This window comes from Lathamus discolor, chromosome 2, assembly GCF_037157495.1.
Source record: "Lathamus discolor isolate bLatDis1 chromosome 2, bLatDis1.hap1, whole genome shotgun sequence".
NCBI lineage: Eukaryota > Metazoa > Chordata > Aves > Psittaciformes > Psittacidae > Lathamus > Lathamus discolor.
In genome coordinates this window covers 20,692,694-20,713,304 of record NC_088885.1, presented here as the reverse complement: position 1 = coordinate 20,713,304, position 20,611 = coordinate 20,692,694, and the positions used below count along the sequence as shown (strand labels likewise).

At 36.4% G+C, this 20,611-nt stretch overlaps 1 protein-coding gene across 9 annotated transcripts in view; it reads left to right on the top strand.

The window, feature by feature from the left end:
- ZNF385D (zinc finger protein 385D) overlaps positions 1–20,611 on the top strand; it is a 426,940-nt gene that overhangs the window by 318,845 nt on the left and 87,484 nt on the right. For all 9 annotated transcript variants that reach the window (XM_065666059.1, XM_065666052.1, XM_065666054.1 and 6 more), the window contains one exon: positions 14,132–14,242. In XM_065666059.1, the coding sequence (XP_065522131.1) occupies positions 14,132–14,242 (111 nt within the window). The remainder of the gene's footprint in view (positions 1–14,131; positions 14,243–20,611) is intronic.

The window sequence follows — 20,611 nt, the reverse complement described above, 5'->3', positions numbered from 1 at the left end:
AAGGCTTTTAGCATGTGAGGTTTTTTGACTTGTTTTAATTTGGTCTTAAGAAGCAAAAGGTGATGTAACCCTACAATGGTTGTGTGCCTTTGGTGTAGTATCTTTTTGATGTTATATATATGTACCCTGACAAGTGCATAATGCTACTTAAAGTGTTAAATTTCCAGGTGCCTTTAATAATAAGACAAGAAGCGACAGAGAGAATTTGCACTGGTAGTGCCATTTCAATAATAATAAATCCAAAAAGAAAACTGAAAGTAGTTACTTTAATTGTATTGTCTCAGAAATGCCATTAATAAACAGATAATGGATGATTCTCAAGAACACACTGGATTTTTTAAGATCAGTTGACACTGCTGCATGATGCAGATATGCTGTATGGCTTCTCATATAGAGTGTGAACTGAAGATATTTTGAAGGGGAAAAGGAGAACTTCCCAATATTTCATTCAAATTGATGTTGCACAGATACTTCTTTAATAGCACAGATTTCTCATGAGTGGCAGATACGATTCCATTTCAGTATAACAAACTACACCATTTTTAATTGTTTTGAGTCTCCTCATTTTCTCTCAAGCTGTAGACAAATCCACTACGGAGACAATCTGCTGCAGAAATAACAAGTGTACATGGGTAAAGTCTTCTCAGTAGTGCCTGAAAAGGCAGCAGCAGTCATAAGAAGGCACAAGAAAAGAAGGGTAGATGTTTGGTGCACTGAAGTTCACAGCTGTGTTTAAAGGAAAAGTTTTTTAGTTATCCTATTCCATAGCAGAGCTATTTGTGCAGAATCTAGCTGGAGGTCTGTGACTAGTGGAGTCCCTCAGGGGTCGGTGCTGGGACCGGTGCTGTTTAATATTTTCATCAATGACCTGGATGAGGGAACTGAGTGCACCCTCAGCAAGTTCGCTGATGACACAAAACTGGGAGGAGTGGCTGACACACCAGAAGGCTGTGCTGCCATTCAGCGAGACCTGGACAGGCTGGAGAGTTGGGCGGGGAGAAACTTGATGAAATTTAACAAGGGCAAGTGTAGAGTCTTGCATCTGGGGAAGAACAACCCCATGTACCAGTACAGGTTGGGGGTTGACCTGCTGGAAAGTAGCGAAGGGGAAAGGGACCTGGGGGTCCTGGTGGATAGGAGGATGACCATGAGCCAGCAATGTGCTCTTGCGGCCAAGAAGGCAAATGGCATCTTAGGGTGCATTAGAAAGGGTGTGGTTAGTAGGTCAAGAGAGGTTCTCCTCCCCCTCTACTCAGCCTTGGTGAGGCCGCATCTGGAATATTGCGTCCAGTTCTGGGCCCCTCTGTTCAAGAAGGACAGGGAATTGCTTGAAGGAGTCCAGCGCAGAGCCACAAAGATGATTAAGGGAGTGGAACATCTCCCTTATGAGGAGAGGCTGAGGGAGCTGGGTCTCTTTAGCTTGGAGAAGAGGAGACTGAGGGGTGACCTCATCAATGTTTACAAATATGTAAAGGGTAGGTGTCAGGATGATGGAGCTAGGCTTTTTTCAGTGATATCCAGTGATAGGACAAGGGGCAATGGGTGTAAACTGGAGCATAGGAAGTTCCACGTTAACATCAGGAAGAACTTCTTTACTGTAAGAGTGACGGAGCACTGGAACAGGTTGCCCAGGAGGGTTGTGGAGTCTCCTACACTGGAGATATTCAAGGCCCGCCTGGACAAGTTCCTGTGTGATGTACTGTAGGTTACCCTGCTCTTGCAGGGGAGTTGGACTAGATGATCTTTTGAGGTCCCTTCCAACCCTTGGGATTCTGTGATTCTGTGATTCTGTGACTGCAGCTGCTCCTGAAAGCCGCCATGGTGAAAGCTTACCTCCCACTTGATCAGACTCTCTTTTGGAACAAGAATCAAGAGCCACATGAAATGTGGTGAGGGGTTAGCCAAAGTAGATGCTCTGAGTTGGGAGAAGGGGTTGGTAGAGAAAGCAGTGGGTTCAACTCTGCGCTCAGGCACAAACCTCTGTGGTGGCCTTGAACCATTACTTGCTCTCAGTTCCTGTCTGTAAGTCAAAAGTGATATTTCCTGGCCTTTTAAGTCTGTCACAAAGATCCTGATCATTAATGATTAATCCTGGCACATGAATGTGTGGTGCGTGTATGAAGATCTGGACATAATTGTCAAAGCTGAGATCCAAGGTCAGGTATTGGTCTGAACTTCTTCCATCAACATGTCAAGCAGGAATAAGTCCTGGTAGATAGGGTTCACTTCTAATATAACTTCAGTATAAAGCTAAAAGAGCTTTATAGGAGCAGGAGGAATGACATTTTTCATTGGTGATGTTATTTTTAAAATCACACATAATTAAACGTGTACGAAATAAAACCAGCCTTAGGGCTGAGAGGCCTGCAGACATCTAAGAAGACAGAAGCAAGCCCTCTGAGGTTTTCACTGCACTTTTGGTGTCATCTTAGTTTTTTCTTTCATTAGTTGTTGCTGTCTTATCAGGTCCCTCTTACCTATTCTGTGTTGTAGATATCTCCAGGGCAGAGCTTTTACTGTAAAAGCAGAGACAATACACCCATTGATATTCATAGGCATCAAATTATACATAAAAAATGAATCCTTCAAAATCAGAGCTGAGCTGTTTGTTCATTGTAGTTTCTTTTCTGAAAAGATATGCTAGCAGTGCAGAATGTCTAAGTACTTGGCTTACAAGCAACAACTAGACAGTTCACAGGCATTAAAATTGTCTGTGTTCACATCCGTAGGTACTTGTGAGAGGTACTCCAGACATAGATGATTTTGAATCAATTATACACCTGTGCTGTCTAGTGCTAAGGCATAAGGTTGTGAATGAGAACAAGTGGATTTGCCAAAAGTTCTAGTACAGCTCAGTTTTCATATGTTAATTACCTGCATGCAAGTGGCCTTTGTAAAGCACTGTGAAATACTCAGATAAGACATCCTATTGTGTTTAAGTTCATAATGTACATTAAGTCATTTACAACCTGTCTAATTCAAAATACCCAACAGCACCCTAGCTTCACTGAATGTTGAGTGATACTGCCCTTGTGTCTGGGGATGAGCTGAAGTGATGGAAGAACTCTCAAGACGGCTTGCCTGCAGTAACTCAGTGTCTAGATGCTTTGTCCCTTCCTTTTTACTTAAATTCTTGTTCCCATCTGCATGTACTAGTTCATTTGGGACTCCACCCTGGGCTGGAGTGGAGAGGACGCAGAACCTCCCTTCTTATCCACTGGACTGTAGTCTGCAGCTCAGTCCTCACCTGGTCAATGAACCTCTGACTCCTTGGGTGTCTCAGGGGCTGTATATATATCCCAGTGTAACTGGAAATAATTTGGGATAAGGGCGTCCAGTTTGAGTTTACTTGACCTAAAATCACGGAAAGACGAATATCAACAGGAAGTAACTTTAAACAATTGGAGAATTCATGAAAGGAAATGGACTAGTGCCAAGCCAAATTACTAGTATGGAAAGAAAGCATGTCACAATCTGCCATGACAATGAAGTAGTGAATTAATTCCCTCTTCTCATATTGTCCTTTCAATACAGGGAAGAAAAAAAAAAAAAAAAAACAAAAAAACCAAAACACACCCCCCACCCCAAAAAAAAAGTTTTTTGTCTTTTTTAGTTGTATGAAAATTTATTTCTGTTAGTAGAATTCTGGAAGGAGTGGAGATTGCTATTCTAAGCCTGTTTTGAGATATCTTGAACTTTTGGGCTAGTATTTCTCTAAGCACATAAATAGCAACAAGTTTTCTTCCATTGTTTCATTTAGTTCTGGTTTGATCTATAGAAAGCTCAGAAGTCAGGGTCAGAATGGTACCTCCCTGGCAATACTTTTTTCTAAATTTTAATTTTGATGTATCATTCCGATGAAACTTCAAATAAGAAATTGCATGGAAATGTACGCTGTTAACTTTTCATCTTTTTCCAAATGATATAAAAAACGTACTGGGAATTATTTAATGCACCACATTTCAGAGATGGGTAGGAAGGGATTAAAGCACTTCAAATAGTGAATGAGCCATAACTATATTCTGCACAGCTGTTCAGTGCACTCAGGATCACACTAATGATTCAGTCAATAAGACTGACAGGAGATTTGGAATGGCACACAGTGGCAATCTGTAGAGAATTACGCAAAACTGTACAGTCCTAATGTGGGTACCCAATACAGGTATAGGTATGGTTTTTTTAACAAGATAATACTATTTTATTTTTGTGCTATGAAGAAATTCTGCAATGTTTCAACTGGAAACATTAGGAAGTTGATTTAGTAATGTAGTAATATCCATTTGTTCTAAATTACTTCTTGTCTGTCTTTTCCTACTTTCTGCATCATAAAGAGCCTGAAAGGTAAACCAGGTTGATCTTAATTATGCAGTTACAAATACCTGATTAAAATGCAAGCCACCTTCTGACAACCTATTTCTCTCATCTTTCTGGCATCTTGCTCAGCCTAGTGCTAAATTCTAATATTGTTTATGCATACATAGTTACTAAGCACAGCAAGGTTCATTTTCATTCTTAAGCTCTCAAACAATATCAAGATAATTTATTATTTTTTCTTCTCCATTTTCCAGTTTCATAGTTCTCTTTTAGTGGAAGTGAGCTTCCTGATAACACAGTCTTGTCCTTGTTCAGGCAGGTTTTAGAGCTAATAATGTTATGGAGGAAGTAAGCAGGTTAATGTCTTCTTCTGTGGACTGTTATCTAAGAACTGAGCAAAGTTAAAATGTTTTTTGCATACAAGGAGATGTAATGATCTTAGTGATCTGTATGAGGGCTATGAATATAGCTGTACTATATTCATATTTAACCGTGATCTGTTAAAAAAGTATATTTAAATGCACGTGTAAACTATAGCACTTCAGTTCCCATATGTGAAGTGTCTGGGGAATGTTATTTTTCTGTGTTGACTGCTGGTGATGAAATTAAATAAAAAGGTCCTGAATCTCAAGATGTAATGCAATACGACGACATTTGGTCACATAGTTTTATTTCTTTTAATTTTCTTAAGAAGAGCAGTAGAACATTTCTTATGAGAAGGCAATGGAGATGTTTTATGTGCTTTTATTTCAGTGCTGACCTAAGGCAAAAAAAGAGGAGAAAAAAGCATTTGTGGTCAAATAATTATACCAGCAAGTATCTACACTTGCACCGGAAGTGGAATGTTTCTGGCAGATTTTGAAGACAGACAGATAGATACCCATTTGAGAAGCAGGAGAGAGTTTTCTAATTACTCTGTTGCTGTGATAAAAATATTCTGTCCCCGTAACATTTTTTTTTTTTTCCTTTCATGGGGTAAGGTATGGATTAAATGATGCCCTGATGTCCCTTTTAGTCTCTTATTCTCTGGTTCTACAAATATGGGTTAAGAGCTGTAACTTCTCCCACTGTTAAGTCTTAACTCACTACAACGATTTTTGAAATGTTTGAAAAGCACAGATTTGATAGACTGTTTTAATAGTGTCTAAAGCATATCTTGGACTTTTTCAGGTAAGAATGTGTAATTCTAAGTATTCCAGCTATACTCTACACCTTAGTTCTTAATGGTTTCTTTGGAGTCACTAGGATTAAAATGGTGAATAAGAAGAATTTTTAGAATGAGTTAAAATAGCATCATGATCAGAAAAGTTGCATTTCAGAATTAATTTCCCACTCATTAAACACACATATACACAGTCACTTCTTGGAAGCACACGTAGTAGTTTGCAGAAACCATTTTGGACTCTTGTAAGCAATTCACTTGTAAGGGTGAAACGAGTGCCTCTGCCAGTTCTCTGTCTGGCACACATCTTGCTTTTATTGTTGTTGTGATTAGAGAGACTTACTAGTATTAAATACCAATTATAACATTTGGTCCAGTTTTCTGAAATTCATTCACATGCAAATGATGTTATTGGGAATTTGTTGCATAACCCTCATTATGCCTGCCAACCTTTTGTTCCAGTCTCTTAAGTACAAAATATCAAAATGCCCTCAGCTTTTTTTAATGTGTTCTTTTTCTCATAAGCTTATTTTTGCTTTGTTCTTGGTTGAAGCTGAGGAAACAAATGGCATTTGTGAACCTTAGGTTTCTATCTTTATTGGTATCTTTAGAGATATCTTTAGAGAGACTATAACGTTTATCTCTTTTTGCTTTAAGCAATCGTTTCGCGTTTGATCATGTTTTTACCATATGCCACTGCTCATTTAAGTGAATAGCTGAAAAGAAATAATCCACCCCTTCTTTCCACACCGCTTTGGTAATGCTTACTAGAAATGGAGTAATTCTCCCACTTTCAATGTGGTGTGTTTCATGTTAGTCTGTTTTTATGCTGCAGTTGTTGTATTGACTGTTGTCCACTGGATAACTGAGCAGTATGTCAAGCATGCTGTATTTGGTTGCCTTTCATCTTCTGTCATTTGGGAGAATCTTTTAGGTGTGGTAGAATTTTGTGTGCTCTTTGGATCAGCTGTGTTTGCGGAAAAAAATGGAAAACATATTTTGCAAGAAGTGGGACTGAAGTAAAAGAAAGGGCCATCCTATTCCAGCAAACCAGTTGAATACCACCCTCAAGAGTTCTGAGAGATACAAGGGAAGTTTCTTAAAGTGAACTTCATAGCAAAGACGACTGAGACGACTTTTCTCAGACAACTTTATGGCTTGTGTGTCCAACTTGCAGTCATAAGGCTGTGTTTAGTGTGTGTTGCACCTTCACAGATTAATCTGAAGTCAGGAGCTGTGTGGTACTCATATGAAAGGCAATATAATAGTAAGTACTATTAGGTATATTCAATTGAGTAACTGCAAGTAGCATACATTTTCATTCTTCATTTCTGATAAAATACCATATTGTATCTAATAAAGAAGTTTTGAATATAAGTTAGTTATACTTGTGAGTTACTCGCATCTTGTGTCAATGAAGACTGCAGGAGAGCGAATGAATAGTCTAATTCCCATTGAGAGCAAGGTTTCAGCTTTATACAGTAAATGAGGTCTAGGGCTATTCATTGAACCCCTTGGACAAAACACAACACTGAACAGTTGCTCATTAAATGGGCATTGGCCATCTTCTGCACAGAGCAAAGCCAGAATCTTTCAGGAAAAATATGTGAAGATGTTTTTAAAATGTTAATTCATAAAGGTGTCAAGGCTTATGGGTATTTCATGTTTTTAAAGGCTTGATCTGCAACCTTAATGTTCTTTTAGTACGGTGTGTTTTTGTATTTAGCATACATACACATACATACACAGATTTGTTCCAGTTTGACAGTCCTTCACATGCTGTTTAGTGTGTTTGATTAGCATAATCACTGTCTGATTATTTCTCACTAGCTCACATATGCAAATTCTTGTCTTTTGACTGACAACCATTATTAGACAATCAGAGTATAAGGATTTGCATAATCTGTATGTGGTTACAGTATTTGTGTGCAATACCACTGTGAATGCAAATCTTTTTTGCTCTGACTGGTTGCTGTATATTCAAGCAGTTTGCCAGAAATACTGCTGCTGCCTCAGCATCTCATTGCCAAGGAAATATCTACAAGAACAAAAATGAAAGCAAGAGAAATACTAGTCACATCAGAAAGGTGACAACTGCTAAAATTGAATAGCTCTATAAGTAAAAAATATATAGATAAAGAAACAAATAAATGAAAAGTCCGTACAGTCTTATAATATTTCAGCGAGAGAATAAAAAGTATACTTTGGGAATTCATTGTGGAGTACTATTCAAATTACATAAACCACTTACATTGTTTGGGAAGTGACTGCAGTTTTCTTTTTTTATAGATACCACATTTAAAAAAAAAAAGTAATTATTCTGTAAATATTGCACACTTTTGTAGTTGTTTCAGGGTTTTTTTTATATATTATTTTATATTTAACTCGATTGAGTAATATTTCTGATTTATGTACATGAAAAGCATAAGGCTAGTTCTACCCTATTTCACTAATAAGAACAGAAATGGTAGACACTAACAAAAGATGTGTAATGCTGAGTTCAATTCACTGCATAATTATTCACCATAATTACTAGGGCAATACTGAATAAATTAGCTATAAAAGGATAAACCATGCATGGTAGCACATTTAGAACATGTATTTTAACTGTTTGACATCATATTGTTCTACTTGTACATGAAACCAAAATATTGTTGAACATTTGTGCATGTGTGTGTTTAATTATGCTTACTAAGCTCTTCCCATCATTCCTTTTGAATTGTGTTCTTTGGTTATTTTGTAAGATTCTAATTCACAGTTTAATGTGATGTTGGAGAAAAGACCTTGACTGCCAGCCCTAACAATGGGACGTATTTCTCATGGAAATACAGAATGTCAAATATACTTAGGATCAAATCACTGAACTGTTGTTGAACTGTTCTGTTTCTGACCAGAATATTAAGAATGTGTTAGGTAGATTGGCAATTTTAAGTCTGATATTTCTTGAAAGCATCACATCTAGTACATGTGCTGCTGAGATTTTAACATGCACAGTTAATAAATACTTTCAGGAGGTTTGACATGGATGTGCACACACAGAAATGAACTGCAGTATGTGACACCCAGTAATTTCAATACTTCCTGGAAATTATAGACCTGTTGCATGTGCTTTGTCCAGCTTGAATTTGCATTTGCAACAGATGTCAAGTATCTCCTGGAGAAGAAGGAGCTACCACTTAGCTGAACAGTGCCCATAATATGGGCACTCTATACGGGCAACATAAGGTTGACTGTCTAGTAGTTCTCAAAAATACCAGTTTCTGCATAAGTAATAATATAACAAAGGACTATAATAAACATAATATTGGTGCATCTGTACAGTTTGCCAGCATAATTGCAGGCAAAATGATTGTGAATTATTGATGGTACTGAGATCAGAGAAGAGCTTCTCAGTTTTCAATTGGAAATAGTAAAATTATAGCTGAGAATATTTCTGGTTCAGAAAGTCTCCCACCTATAAATGACAGTTGTTTTACATGATTGAGCTTTCCTATAGCTTTAGTAACTGCCTTTCTGTGTTTCTAATAGTATGTCACAATTATAATGCAATAGGCAGTTTTATGTTTGAACCATTTGGCATTAAGACTGCATCTACCATGCATTTTTTAAAAAGGATTAAATTCACCAGTAAGTGTAAACTGATGCATCATTTTATTCTTTTTTGCTTGGTAAAGGCATTGTGTATGTGTTTGGCACAGGATTTACACTGTTTCCAATGCTCTTACTAGTTTCACGGTTTGTTGGAACATAAGAGAATGGTTGAAAGGAGCCACACTGAGTTATCTTTAGTTCTTATCAATTTTATAATTTAGATATTCATGTAAGTCTCAACTCATATGTGAGAATACGTATACCTTGACTGCGAGTATAATATTACAGTGTACTTGTTTGACTTAATTTTTGTACTTACAATTAAATATGTTTGTAGAAATACAGACTCTACAGTAAGAAACCATACTCAGAATATTATTCCTTTAATGCTATTTTCATTATAATATTGCATTGTGTTAATATCTGGATTTTAGGAAGTCCTGAGAGGTGTTGCTAGGTTTGTCACTAAATTCACTTACCTATTCAAGTAATGGACGTCAGTGTTTTGGTAGGTAATTTTTTTGTAAATTACCACTAAAATGGTCTACAGCAATTTTTTCCTGAGAGCTTCAGTGACCTGATGTGATTTTCTGCTCACTTAGCATAGGATCATAGTGATTTAAGTCAATCTTTTGCAGCTAATTTCTTTTGCTTTGAGGTAAAAATACTTTCTTGCTTGGTTGTTTTAGGCCTACCATATGTTCTGAACAGGCTTTAGGCATGCACATTATCTTCATCATTTGACTTAGGTGCTTTTATTTATACATGTTAGTGCAATTCCATTAGTTTACTGTTGAATTCAAGCATTTGAAATGCACATGCTTGTCATGCCCCTTTGTTTTAATACACAATTAAAAAAATGCTCTAAAACCCAAGCTTCCTTTGGTTTATATCCATTAGTGATTTGAGCTTTCATGAATCAAACTTTTAATCTCTCCTTTGCTACCAGTTTGTTGTTGTTGTTTTTAACTCAGATGTACTATTATGCCTCTGGGATAAGAGGTCACATAAAAAGGACTAATAAAAATTGTATGTATTTATCACTTTTTGAAATTCGGGAAGAGCTATGTGTTAGAATTTCAGTTTCAACATAAAAAAGCTCTTTACAAAAAAAAAAACACAAAAAACCACACACAAAAAAAAAATCACACACACACAAAACCCTAAAAGAACACTTTATTCTGTAGAAATTATGTAAAATTTACATTTCCCAAGGTTCAAATTCCTCTGTAGGTAAAATTTGCCAGGTTGAGTTCTGCCTTCAGCAGATATTTAATAGAATTTAATGGGGAGACTTAACTACAGAAGGCCTTCAAGGACAGCAGCTACAGTGATTCTGGAAAAGTTGCCAAGGCAGGTAGGGTAACATGGGCTCTCCTGTGTAATTTTCTAGGTGATTTTGTGGTAGTTGTTTCATCCAGAAAAGATCATGCAGTTGCCGCTCTTTTCACCTGCAGCCTGCAAAATAAAGAGCTCTTTCATGCAGTATGGTAAGCACAAGAACAAAGACGACTTATGATCATTGGTCTGCCAAGGCTGAATTTGAAACAAGCAAGCAAAACCAATTGAGAGTGATAAGGTCAAAGCTGACAGTGGAGAGAGGGGCCAATTTCTGCCGTGCCTTTGCTTTAAGTCTGCATTTTGCTGAAGTATGGTGAGCCCCTGAAGATCTTGAGAAGGGAATACAGTGCTTGATCAAAGAAAGTGAATAATATCATGTTGCCACAAATTTCAGCTTGAATAATTGAAACATAGACAATAGTATTGTAGTTCATTTTATGTATTGAAAGCAAAAATTAACTGAATGAAATATGAAACCTTTCATATTTGCCTTCATTGCCCAAGCTGACAGTTACCTTGTGGGTTGCAGTGAATTTTGAGCCATATACTGTCCTTTGACCAGAAGGAAAAGTGTGGCACAGTCTGTGTTACATAGTAAGATGTACCTAGTCCTGGATAGTAGAAAAGCAAAAGATCATGAGCAAGTCAAACACTGGGAAGCTCACCCTCTTTTTGTTGTAACTTACAGTGCAGACACATTGGTGATGGGAAGTAAAGGGACATTTTGCATACCTTAGTCTTCTGCACAGATTTGACAGCTGAATAGTAATCTTTCATGTGAATTGCAAACTGCTCTGTCCTTCACTGTAAATGGGAGTAAATTAAATCAGTTGCATCTAAGTAATAAAATAAAACTCCAGTGATTGTAATACAGCACTGGTAATGAGTAAAGAGCAGATTTTATCAAAGTTTATCATGATAACTTATTTTGAAAGCAAATACCACTTACATAAGCTGAAATACAATTTATGTGTATAATTACTAACATTCAGTGATCCTAGAAGTGCTTGGAGATTCTGTTAAGTATCTCGCCACTTGCTGATTATCTCAGCTCTGTGATATTATTTCCCTCTTTATACTTCCCTGCGATCCTTGCTCTCTATTTTCTGGCAATCAGCTGCCTCTCTTTGTTCCTCTGACTCTCAGCAGGGCTCCTCTCTGTCATTCAGTATCTGTGAGATGTGCTTATCATGCTGCACGTAGCTACCCTGTTACCTCTCTCAAATTTCCTGCACAAAACTTCTGGAGGTTTATCTGGTGCTTTTGGATGTTTATTTGAAATTTATGGATTGGTGGGGTTTCCCAAATGAAATTTCCGGGAGCAAATAATAGTGCCAAATACCACTCTAGCATACTGCCCTAACTTCATTAGAATCGGGGGCTGTTTGAAGTTTTAATTCTCCTTTGCAGTATCAAAGACCCAACTGGCAGAGAAGAGATTCTTACTTTGAAGCAGCTTTTCTTAATCAAGTTGGAAGCTATCTAGAACGCTTCTTCATTTAGAGCCACAAACACAATTCATCCAGTTCACAGTAAGGCCATGTAGCTATATATCTAGAAGTCTGCATCTTTAGAAAGAGAAAGGGAAGTGTGCAGATGGGTTTCTGTATCAGCAGATAAAAGAGAAAATCTGTGGAGTAATTAGGAAAGAAACTCCACATTTTTCAATGAGAGAAAAACGAAATTGTGTACTGAATAGACCAGTTCTACAAATTCATGATTTTTCTCAATTCTGAAAAAATTACTTGTCTCTTTTTAAATATGTGAGCATCAGTTCCCCCAGAAATTCAACCTCATTGGAAGCTAGAATTCTGACTCTGAAGGGTGGGTAAATCCCGGTCAAAAACCAAATTGTTCATTTTATGAACTATGGTGGTAATTTTCATATGACCCTCAGAGAGCTTCTTTGTTGGCTTTCTTGACTTGCGGCACTTGTGAGATAATGTGAAAGAGCTGAACATGTTAATACTAAGGCTGAACAAATACCATCTCACAACAGTGGTTAATGTGAAGGAAAACAGTTACATCAATCAAAGAATGCTCAATTTCTTGTTACAATATGCTGACTTATTCCTGTAGCCAAGCTTAAGGTCTCCCTAAGTATTTCAGACATGCAGTGGCAAAAGGAACAGTGCCTAAAGTAGGCTAAATTTCTCCAAACGTCAGCAGTGAAATAGTATCAGTTAAGACCAGGATATGCATTAATGTTGAAAATTGCAGAATACTCATCTGTTGGTTCTGCTGGCATAAGAAGTCACCGCTTGAGTAGCAGAGCAGTTGAAAAAAGAAGAGCTGTTAATATCTATTTACTTTCTTATGCAGTAGAGTTCTTTCTGGCCTATAGCATTATTGGACTGTCAGCTTTTTCGAGATCATGTTACCGAGTAAAATAAGTGCCCTGGTACATGGTTTAATCACTGCAGAAAGTCTTACACAGCATGTTGTAGTGTTTCAAAGCTTGATATGCATAATTGTTATTTTGGGGTTATGTTACAGTGGCATCCCTAGTTTCAAGGTAGGATTGGTGTTTTGTGAAATTTATGAGATATTTTACTTTCACATCAAATTGAAGAGGATGTCCAAACTGAGTATTTCTTCCAAACCTTTCTCTAAAGATCTGCCATTTTCCTTATTTTCCCTGTTCCCATTTTTTTTTTTTAGATTATGAATTTCTCTTCAACAGGAATTAGTTTAATGACCTATTTCATATCTGACACTGAACAGCTGTCAGGTGATGAAATTTTCTGTAGTGATCTGTTCTGGATTCACTGCAATAGAGGCCGTGACTGTCTGCCATTACAGTTTCCATGAATATTTGATTACTCTAAGGAAAAGCTCTGATTCTTTATTTATCAAATAACCCTTTGCTAACAGACTAGGAAAAAGTGAATCATGGGAACATGAGCATAGAAAAAAATATTTTTTCTTAAGAAACATACAAATTGTTGGATTTAAAAAATAGCTATAATATGCTTCTTTTGAAGAAGAAATATAAGCAATTTTGACCAATGAATTTGGGGAACTTGATTTCAATGCTCCATGTAAAAAAGTCTCTTGAGTAGCTTTTTTGAAATTCTTACATTTCTTTTATGGGACCCTCACTTGCAGACACTGCCAGATCAGCATTCCGGTAGAGGTTGATTCAGAATTCATCCTCAAAGCTGAATTTATTCTAAATAGTTTCTTCTAGATGGCTATGAAAATAATCCTTGGAGGATTTGTATATTTCATAGGTTGTGTAGAAGTTGATTTATAGAAAAGGTTAACTTATTGGTTCCGAGGATTATTTTTCTTTTCATAATACTGAGCTGCTGTGTTATTCCATAATAATTTGTATATAATACTCCCTCACATTTGCATTGATCCTTTTTTAAAATTTATTTCAAATATTCTTGTTTCATTTAGTGAGCTTTTCTATGATATATAAACAACCCAAGAAGTTGATGTTTTGATAGGTAAACTTGCTAAACATGTACAGCTTTTATGTTTCTTCATTAAATGGAAATTGGTACATGTAGAGTTGGACTAAGATATGTATTTCAAGATAGCTAATGACACTTTTCTTTGTTCTTTTTTGTATTATTTCTTTGTAAAATGGCAGGAATAAGAAATGCTCATTTTCAAAGTATGACATGATGCAGAATCTGTTTTGAGTCTATAGATAACATAGCATACAGTGGAACAGCAAAAGCTTTCATTTTTCTCTTTCTTCTCTCTTTACAGATGGACCCAATTCAAAAAGCTGTAATAAATCATACGTTTGGGGTTCCTCTTCCTCATCGAAGAAAGCAAATCATATCATGCAACATTTGCCAGCTGAGATTTAATTCTGATGTAAGTTGATCATTTTGTATCAGATTAGAAATGTGTACTTATCTTCTAGGATGTGCCATAATTTGCATAAATTGAAACTAAATGAAACGTTGTGATTTCAGTTTGTGGCTCAGCAGATGAAAAGGCTGTAGGATGCTTCAAATAAACACAATTATTTGCTTATGTTTATACACCCGGCCAGATTTTCCCTGCGGATATATCCCTGCAAACTCATCAACTTCCGTTGTGCTACACAGAGTTTAAATAGGAAAATGGACTGATCCATAGCTGCTAATAAGGCTGAAATATTTGCTGGGTCCTAATTCTTCTACCAGTCCTGGTTACGTTTGCCTCCCTTTTCAGCCTGTAAATGTTAGAAATTATTCAGATATACTTAAGAGTCCTTGTGGATCTACCTTCCTTTTTCTACTGTTATAGCAATATCTATATTTAAAATATATTTATTTATATATATTTAATATATTTATACATTTAATATAATTATATATTTATATAACAGATATAGCAATATCTGTTTAGCCAGAATTGAATTTTAATGTTCCTGTCCTGCCAGTAATAGCTGTCAAAAAACCAAACTTCTCCTCCAGCAGTGAAATAGAGCAAGCTGAACTGGAGATGGTCTGTAATATACAGAGGAAATCCATCCCCTATAATTACCCAAGGAAGATGTGCTGTTGTGCTCCTTGTGAAGAAATACGTATTCTGTCACAGAAGGGCATCTTAGAATTTAACTCCTTTATTTCTTCAGTATCACTATGTGTACAGACAAAACCTGCCATAGTACAAGATATATTCTTCTGCTACTCTAGTCTCTCCAGGAAGTTTCTTGGCATAGACATTGCTGGTGAACATTTATCTTCCCTTACCAAATGTCTTTCATTTACTACCTGTTTAACTAATATAGATATGGTAGTTACTTCTGACAAAATAAAAATGCTTGAATTTAGAGTGATGTCTAACCCAAAAACATCCATAAGGTTATTTCCTCATGCTGGTCATATGAAGTGAAATAATTCTTGTTTGCTGCTGCTTCTTTGTAGGCATATGGACAGATTGTATCTATTTTTAGTTTATTAATTAGTTATTAATACCACGACTTGTCAAAAACTTAAATTGAACGTTGAAGCCTTCTTTTAAAGATTTACTACCAGGGTATGAAAATAATGCAGTTCTCTTCATTCCCCTAAGCTTTTTATTCCTTAGAAATAATTTTAACAAGATACCAATCACAACTTCCAGACCAGTCAGTATCAGGTGCTTATTTTGACTGATGACTCCAAGTTTTCTAGTTCACAGAATGAATGGACACCAAGGAAGGGTAATGCATTCTCTGGAGCTGCTGTCCCCCTCACAGATAAAAACAGAAGAGTCAAATTTGGCTCTTCCATTTGGAAGCCAAATGCTGGAATTAGAACTGTGAATACTGGCCCATTCATGTGGAGGGAACGATAGAGGCTTCTGGGCCACAGTGGATCTCACTGACTGAGCAGCCCAGCCTCGTCACTTACAGTTCTCAGCTCTGTCTTAGGAAAAAGCATGTCACATGGAATCATACATAGTTTATAGCTTGCAAGAGACATCAAGCACTTCAATGTTACATACCAAAGTGAAACATATCCTTTCAAAGAGGGTATACCGTTTGTTAGTCTGCAGAAAGATCCAGACAAAAGCGAGGATGAACATGGCATTAAAATTAGTTATTAGCAGATACACAACTTGGACTGATACACAGAGTGGAAAATTTTTGAGCTGACAGGAGATGGGCATTTTCCAGAATAAAATGTTTGAAATAATTCTACACAGAAGCAAATGTCATATCAGTGGATACTGATACTTCTTACTCAGAGGTTTGGTATGCTCCCATACTGATCTTTTTCTGCTGCTCTTAGAGAAGATTCCAACGAAGAGAGGGTGAAGAAGCAGTGGCCATTTTCAGAGTCTTCTGTGATGTCAAAAAATTTTAGAGGAAATCTATTAATTTAGTCTCTTCACACCAAACTGTTGGATGAAAAGCTGTTAAGCAGATACTTAGTTGTCCCTTCACACCTTCAAGTGATAAAGGTTTGAACTTCAATTTGCCAGTACTATGTGGTGGAAAGTTGTTCTAACACTCCCTTCTCTCAAAGTAGATCAGTATGGTTAACTTTATGGAACTGGGAGACCTTCTTGCTGAGAATGTTTCTGTTGCCACTTTTAATATTCACCTAATTTTCAAAGCAATCCTAGTGATGCTAATTGATAGAGAGACTGTGATCCAAAAGCTGCCCACTGATGAATCTGGGACGATTGCTCTCCCCCTTTTCCCTACCCCACAGAGGAGATTTGTAGATATCTTTATGGCGGTCTCTTCTCCTTCCCGTGCATATAGTTATTACTGCTGTAAATCACAAAGTGCTCTGCTGAGGCTTTTCAAGAAATAATAAGTAGTCGGAGTTCCACTGCAGTTTAGAAATGCTTTTCTGCAGTGTGAGGGGAATAAGAAGCGTTCTTTCTTTGCTTGAGTAATTCTGAATGTCCACCAGTTTTTAAAGTAAAAATGTGATAAACTGAAGATTTGATGTTGAGACTTAAAGATTGCTTTGAAGAAAAAGAGCTACTAGCTATCTTTTTTTGGTTACTATATGAACAAGGACATACATTGTCATTTTTTTTCTCTTATTATTATGAAAAAGTTTAAATTTACTGAATATTCCTACCTTTCACTTTCATCATATTTTGTTTAACATGATTTAAAACCATTTTGTTTAGAAACCCAGGGCTTTGTGGCTGTTCTACCAATATGTCATTATTTTTAGATGCTGGAGATAAGATTTATCCAAGAGTAATGAATAGAAATTCCATTTACCTACTGCACGACAGTATTATGAAAATGTTTACAATAAAACTGGTCTGTGAGATTTTTCATTTTTGCAGAGAATACAGAATTTTCTCCCATTTGATACAGATTTCTTTCAGGACAGAAGAGCTTTTTTCTGGTTGCATGGTATCAAAATGACGTTTCAAAGAAAAATGAGAAAATGCAATGCATAGTCTAAAATCGTTTAGCTTCTTTCTAAAGGAGTTATCTATAAATCTTCATGACAGCTGTGTGTTCAGTATTTCTTTTTAAAATAAATCTTCTCATACAAGGGAAGGGAGGAATAAGCAAGTTACCAAAGCATCTCCATGCTGAGAAAAAACATTAGAACAGCAGAATAGGTTCTGTGGAGTCCATTTCAAGCAGTAATTTATTTTGGGGTTGGTTTTTTTTTCATTGAAAGAGATGTATTTGTAACACTTATATTCACATTCTGCATTCAATACAGGGCAAACCATTTAGGTATGTGCCTAGCTGCAAGTGTGCATGTTGCCTCTTAGACTTTGGCAGCTGCTGATAGCTGTTGCACCAGTTCAGAAGAACTGTTAGATTTATGCTTTGTAGTAGACATTAAACATCTGCTAAAAGCATCCTGTAAAATGAAGTCCAGCTTACTCCAGTAAAACAGCTCATGTGCCTTCAGGTAGCAGTAAGAGTAAATTATATGCTGTAATGAGCAATCAGTAAAACAGGCAAACCCCAAACAAGAAACCAAAACAACCCCAAGGCTTGAAAACAAATTTTATTCATTTTTTTTATTACCTGTCTAGTCTATTTGATCTTCCTTTGCTCACATTTCTAATTTCATTATTTGATAAGGATAGTGACAATCTCTGTTTAACGGGGTCATTCTTGCAAAGGCATTCTCTCTCTTCCCTCTTGTTTAATGCAGATGGCTGAATGATAATCCAGCTTGCCTTTAGAGAAAGGTTGAGCAGCATTTTTATGTGCTCACAGGATTTGAATTCCATTATGATACACTGTAAAATATTTCTAGATATATTAGTGAGAAATTATTGTTTCACTTAAATAGCAACACTAGTAATATTCTGAAAATCATGAGCTGAATGCTGATCGTGCAGTCCTTATTTATTGTTTTTTCACCTTGTTTTTCGCCATCTCTATAAAGCCAGGAGTACTGCTGAATCGATATATAGTTCAAGTGTGCGAACTTGGAAGGATTCAAAAAGTGCTCTTCCAGTAAAAGAATGGCGAAAGATTTTTTTTGAGGATAAGGATGCAATATAGGTCCAAAGTATTTTACTATGGTTCTAACTTTCATGCAGAAAGAATCAGGACCAGAGGACATCTATTTAGGTTATGCTTGGTATCTAGAACAAATGTTTTAAGCATCAATTTGTAAGTACCTAGGGGATAATACGGTGCCAAGAAACAGGCAACATGAATTTGTCAGGAGCAAATCATGTCAAACCAATCTAATTTTCTCCTTTGACAAGATAATTGGTCTAATGGATAATAGGGAATAAATATATGTGATACATTTTTACTTTAATAAGGTCTGATACGGTCCTGTGTGACTGTCAAGAAAGTAGGGAATATGGGCCAGTTGAAATTATTAAAAGTTGGTTGAAAAACTGCACTGAGAGTAGTTGCTGATAGTTTCCTGTCAAAACAAAAGATCACTACAAGTCAGGATCTGCAGATATCTGTTCTATACTTGCTGCTACTCTAAATTTTCATTAGCAATGCACCTGACAGACTAGAAAGTACATACACCAGGTTTGCGGATGACACCTATATGAAGGGTGGCAGCACTTGGTGGAAGGTGTCAAGTTCAGGACTGCAGTCCAAAATTATCTTCACCAGTTGGAGAAAATAGTCTGGAATCCCAACAAGTACAGTAAATAAAAGCATTAATGATTGTGCTTAGACTGAAAAAATTAAATGGTACAAGTAATAAAATGAGAAATGTCTGCCTTAAGGGCCAGAAAGGAATTACAGTGAATCACAGTCCAAATATACTTTAGCAATTGCTGATGGGGAAAGAAAAGAAAAACAAAACCACCCACATAATCCTATGATTTTTTTTTTTTCCCAAGGAGTGTTGCATTTATCAATAGGTAAGTATTCAACTGTATTTGAAATTGGCAATGCCTCAGGTGAAGAATTATTTACAGCAGTGGTGTGAAGAATTACTTACAGCAGTGGTCATCACACTTTAACAAAAGCATTGTTAGCTGCACAATTTAGAAGACATCCAATAGTAAGACTAGGGAAAGTAGAAAATACTGGGTAGATGTACAGTGGAAAAGACAAGGGAAATATAGTAGGTTTTTCAGTATATGAAAGGCAGTTAATAAGAGAACAGTGACCATTAGATCTTTGTGTTCCTTGGTTTTGATAGAAGAATAACTCTAATTAATTATTCAGATTAATTTGATTCAAGATTTTTTTTTTTTTTTTTGTACTATTTGGTGAAACAGTTCTAGCTGTAATGGTAGTGAAGTGTTGGAAGGAAACATGTCAAGGACATTTGCCAGCAGAGGATCTTAAATTAGACACCTGTTTCTGAGGATGGGCAGGAAACACAGAGCACAGGTCCTGAGCTGAGAGAGATTACATGACCTCCTTCTCGACTAATTTACAAACCTGGTAATCCTCTGATTTGGAAGAGATTTCATCTCTTGTCAATGCCAAGTGATGGTCACACCTGGCCTGTGGCCTCTGTTTGCAGAGAGAACTTTCAAAAGTTGGCCATTAAGAACCAAGAGAGGCTGATACAGCTAACTGCTTGAAGTTTTTTAGTATTTCACCATTCTGATTTCAAATCTCTTAATTTTTCAGCTTTCAGAGATATGTTTAAATGGTGTTTGAAGTCATGTGTGTTATTTGCCTCACTCACTGTTTTTGTGTGTGGCACATGTTCTTATTCTTTGCATGTTTTACTGTATCTTCAATTATGGGTTGGATTTAGATTTCCAATTAACCTTTAGATTTAGAACCCTGCTTTGGTATGAACTCAACAATTTCTGCTTGAACTGTAATTCACAGCTTTCTTAATCAAATTCACTTATTGCAGGTATTGCCATCAAGCACATTTATCTATTATCTTTAGGCAATTTTACTTCTGGTATTTCCGAACCAATGCATCTGTGTTCTGTGAGGTTATCAGCCTGATTCTTTAAGGAGATTCCCTTGTGCAAATACTTACAGAAGCTCAGCATCCCCTTAAATTCAGTCTTATTCTATGAGGTTATGGTATTAATTATTAATTGCCGTATTCATACCTCACCAAGAATAAAACTTTGTGCAGGATTAACTTATATATATATATATATATGAAAAATTATACTTATTTATATATAGATATGAAAAATTATTTTCATATATATGATTTATATAGTTATATATCTCAATTTCATATATATACACACACACGTGTGCACGCTACTTCTGTATAATAATGCACCATCTTTCCTGGACTATGAAGTTCAGTGTAAGGAGAAAAAAATTCGGATTTCAGTTGCACATGCCATTCATGTGAGATAAGA